This window comes from Triticum aestivum, chromosome 3B (assembly GCF_018294505.1).
Source record: "Triticum aestivum cultivar Chinese Spring chromosome 3B, IWGSC CS RefSeq v2.1, whole genome shotgun sequence".
Classification (NCBI taxonomy): Eukaryota; Viridiplantae; Streptophyta; class Magnoliopsida; order Poales; family Poaceae; genus Triticum; species Triticum aestivum.
The window spans coordinates 757,294,119-757,297,954 of NC_057801.1; the positions used below are offsets into that span (position 1 = coordinate 757,294,119).

At 45.9% G+C, this 3,836-nt stretch overlaps 1 protein-coding gene across 1 annotated transcript; it reads right to left on the reverse strand.

Annotated features, from left to right (window-relative positions):
* Positions 1 to 178: 178 nt before the first annotated feature.
* On the reverse strand, positions 179 to 3,597 carry LOC123072241 (IST1 homolog). Its single transcript, XM_044495807.1, has 6 exons — positions 3,322 to 3,597; positions 3,102 to 3,234; positions 2,898 to 3,001; positions 1,764 to 1,935; positions 1,530 to 1,670; positions 179 to 1,452 (listed from the first exon to the last, which is right to left on the reverse strand). The coding sequence occupies exons 1-6, from the start codon at positions 3,390 to 3,392 to the stop codon at positions 538 to 540; spliced, it is 1,536 nt and encodes a 511-aa protein (XP_044351742.1). The 5' UTR covers positions 3,393 to 3,597; the 3' UTR covers positions 179 to 537.
* Between the last annotated feature and the right edge of the window lie 239 nt (positions 3,598 to 3,836).

Below are 3,836 nucleotides of genomic sequence, written 5' to 3' on the forward strand. Positions count from 1 at the left end.
CTGTTCCTAACCGGATGAACCAGCCAAGGTGAGATATTAGAAGAAACTGAACCATTTTCAGTTCCCTTCCAATCAATCATCCCAAGGTGAGTGAGATATTGCAGGAAAAGAAACTTGATCATCATCTGTATTTTCCTCGAAAAAGGCTAGTAAAACACGAGTATCACCAACATTGCAATAAAATGAAAGAAATAGTTACCAGATAAAGTTTCACCGGACTCAGATCATGATAATCAATACAAGTGGAAAATATATTTATCTAAAGAACATCTAACTACATGAGTTCAGATTGTTGTTTCCGCTACAGGTTTCAAGTTTCAAATGTCATACAACATCCACGCATTTACAATTCACACATTATAAACAAAGGCAGTGCTGGTGAAACCGCTGCACCCTTCTTTTTCTGTATCAACTCAGCATACACAGAATTCTCCAAGAAATACCCAAACACCCGGGGGACCAAACAAGGCTTCACAAACAATGTGGCCGCAATGACTTCAAACCAGGCTCAACGACTAATTTGCAGATAACTAGAACTCAAGGCTTCGATGAGAAGAGGTTGGGGTAGGAGAACGGATCGTCCTCCAACGACGTTGATCTCTGAGGCACATGAGATGGCGCATAACCCTCAAGGTCATTGGAAAAAGAGTCCTGATGATCAAATACCGGTTTCTGCTCAGTTTGATGATGACTTTCCTTTTGGCTACCATCACTGTGGCTCTCATAAACCCTAGTGTTCTTCTTTAGATCGGCAATGCACAGTTTCGCAAGGTTTGCAGCAGCACGTGCTGCCGATGCAGCTCGCTCTGCTGAATCAGCAGCTGTTTGCGCAGCTGAAACCACGCCATCCATATCAATATTTTCCCCGCTCTCTATAGGAGAGATCGAATGCACCTGTTCTGGACGCTTCGAGAACATGTTGAAATCTTTGGGTGTTTGGGGAGCAGTCACTTCATCAACTGACCTTGTGAAGAATTCTTGCTCTGTTGGCTTCACTGGAGGAGAATTTAAGGGAATCGAGTCACTTCTCTCCATAGAAGAAGCAGAAGCAAATGGTGGGGGAGAGACAAAAGGAACAAATTGCTTCTTTTCATCTGGCAAAGCTGGCATCCTTGGCTGAGCAAATTGCGGAGAAACTGGGGGCTCTGAACTTTTCAGATAATTATAGAACGCAGCATCAGCTGTTGGATTCTCTTCCAAGTCAGGTGGGTTTGAGAAATCATGAGCAGCCGACTGTGAGCTTTGCACATGTGGACCAATATCTGGGGTTGATTGAGTACCAGAAGCTGGACGAATTGCTGCTTTTGGGACTTCAGGCAAATCCAATGAGTCAAAGCCGCCATCAGATTGATAATCTTCACCAGGTTCGTCAGCGGCAGTTGCAGCTACTGGTTCCTCGTGTTTCTCCTTTGGAAGTGGCAGTGTTGAACCACTGAAGTAGGTTGGTCCATTCTAATGAAAGGAAACATGTTACAAGGTGAGATTCAAAATAATGAACCAACCATAGTTTATTGTATGTATACACTAACCAATAGATCTTCATGGGGTTTAAGATATTCTGTCTCTGTTTCTGATGGATCCCAGTCGATCTCATGCTCCTCAGCAATCTCCTTCAGCAGTTTCATCTTTATATCTACTGGAGGAGGACGGATTGAAAGTAGTTCAATTATCTGCATAGGTATTGACTCGAATCTTGTCAGCATCAATCCAATGGTTAAGCAACATAAATAGATTACTTCTTATCATGGAAGTTGGCATATGACCTGACGGTTGACCCCACAATCCGGCATAAGTTCTGCAGCTGCAGCAACAAACTCTTTCCCATATTTAGTTGCAAACATCATTTGGACTTGCATCAGTTCAGGCAAATCTGAACACCGAGGAGCAGCAAAACAGATGCTGGATATTGCCTCTTTGAGATCTATAGGGCATTCCCTGAAGCAGGAAAAGAAATTTAACAGGTTAGGACAACCAATTTAGCTGCAAGCCTATGGAAACTGTATAACCACAACATTTGAGAGGGTACACTTCACCAACAAATTGACTAAACACATATCAAGGATAATTTATTTCTGTGCCTCCACCCAGGGAATTCAGTCTAGACAGATGGAGACCCAAAGAACTATGCTGCACAAACAGCAGCATGCATATAAAACCAGGTCTTTCCTTCGGTTCGGAAAAGGTCAAATGGAGGCAACAATCAGATGCTTAGGGGCCACCAGATATGCATCGTCTCACTATTTACAGAAAAATAAAGAAATGACATAATCTGTTACAGAGACGAACTCACATTATGCATTTCATTACACGTTTGAAACAAAGCACATGGGCTTCTTTTTGGAAGAAAGCCAGACTTAAGTTGAATAGCGATGGCATTCATCACATGCCACATCCATCATTCAACTGCAAAAGCAACTGAGCACTAACAACAGACTTGGGCAAACTCTGGGACTAGAGAGAGCTATAAGTTCAGTATGCCAATAAAAAAGAGTCATAATTTAGTCAAAAACATCATTTGGACTTGCATCAGTTCAGGCAAATCTGAACACCTAGGAGCAGCAAAACAGATGCTCGATATTGCCTCTTTGAGATCTATATAGGGCATTCCTTGAAGCAGGAAAGAAATTGAACAGGTTGGGACAACCAATTTAGCTGCAAGCCTATGAAAACCGTAGAACAACCACATTTGAGAGGATACACTTTCAACAACAAATTGATTAAGGACATATGAAGGATAATTTAGTGAGTGCCTCCACCCAGGTAACTCTGTCTAGACAGATGGAGACCCAAAGCATCGTCTCAGTATGTCAGAAAAATAAAGATCTGACATAGAGTAATCTACAAACGCTTAGCACATATGGCTACTGAATAAGAAGAGGACAGGACAGGTGACAAACTTTTGGGCCTCTATGATGGGCAGGCGAACGGCGACGAGCTCGCAGAAGAGCTCGAGGATCTCCTGCGCCGCCATCATGTTCTCCTCCCGGATGATGTGCTCCACCTGCGACCACAGAGAAGAAGCAATTAATCATCAATCCCCACCGCCCACCCCCAAAGTCCAAGAACCTAATCCCTCTACTGCTATTCCTTGGAATCTGTACCCTGATTCTGGCGGTGGCTTCCTGGCCGGCCTCGAGGAGCTTGGCGATGTCCCGGCGCATCTGGCGCAGCTGCAGCTCCCGGCGGTTCCGCAGCAGCTTTATCCGCGGGATGGACAGCTTGAGCAGCGTCTTGCTGCGTGTTTTCACCCCCCGCCAATCAGATCAGGAAACAGATCGAATGGAATCGAAATCAGAGCAGAAACCAGGGAAGAAAGCGTACCACTTGGCGGCGCGGAAGCCGCCGCCGCCGCCGCCGCCGCCCTTGCCAAAGAAGGCTTCCAGCATCGACATGTGGGTAATCGAGTGGAGGACGCGACTGGCGCGTGGCCGCGTTGGGGTTCGATCTAATCTAACTGGAGACGGCCAGAGCAAGGAGGAGGTGGAGACGATGGTGAGGGAGGGGCTGTGCCGTCTGCCGTGTGCGCGTCCAGCCCTGCCTGGATCCACCTGCTCCACCGCGACGAGAATCTGACCGTCCGTTTGGACACGTGTATCAGCGATGGGACGGTTGGGTGGCTTTGTTGTCTCGGACTTTGCTTCACTCCGAAGAAAACTATGATTCCTTCTCAAGTAGTAGTACGTTTCGGTGTGTTAATAATATATTTTTTTCGACCGGTGATAATAAGATTATTAGAGCAACTCCAATGGGCCGACCCAAACGGACGGCGCATTTGTCCGCCTTTTGTTTGTTTGGGTCGGCCGTCCGCCCGGTGTCCGTCCAGTTTTGCATTTGGG

Excerpts from the sequence above, each read along its gene's own strand:
- LOC123072241 (XM_044495807.1), bottom strand. The coding sequence starts at position 3,392 with ATGTCGATGCTGGAAGCCTTCTTTGGCAAGGGCGGCGGCGGCGGCGGC. Across the intron at positions 3,235-3,321 it reads GGCTTCCGCGCCGCCAAGTG|CAAGACGCTGCTCAAGCTGT; the intron begins GTACGCTTTCTT and ends GAAAACACGCAG. Across the intron at positions 1,453-1,529 it reads AACCCCATGAAGATCTATTG|AATGGACCAACCTACTTCAG; the intron begins GTTAGTGTATAC and ends TCCTTTCATTAG.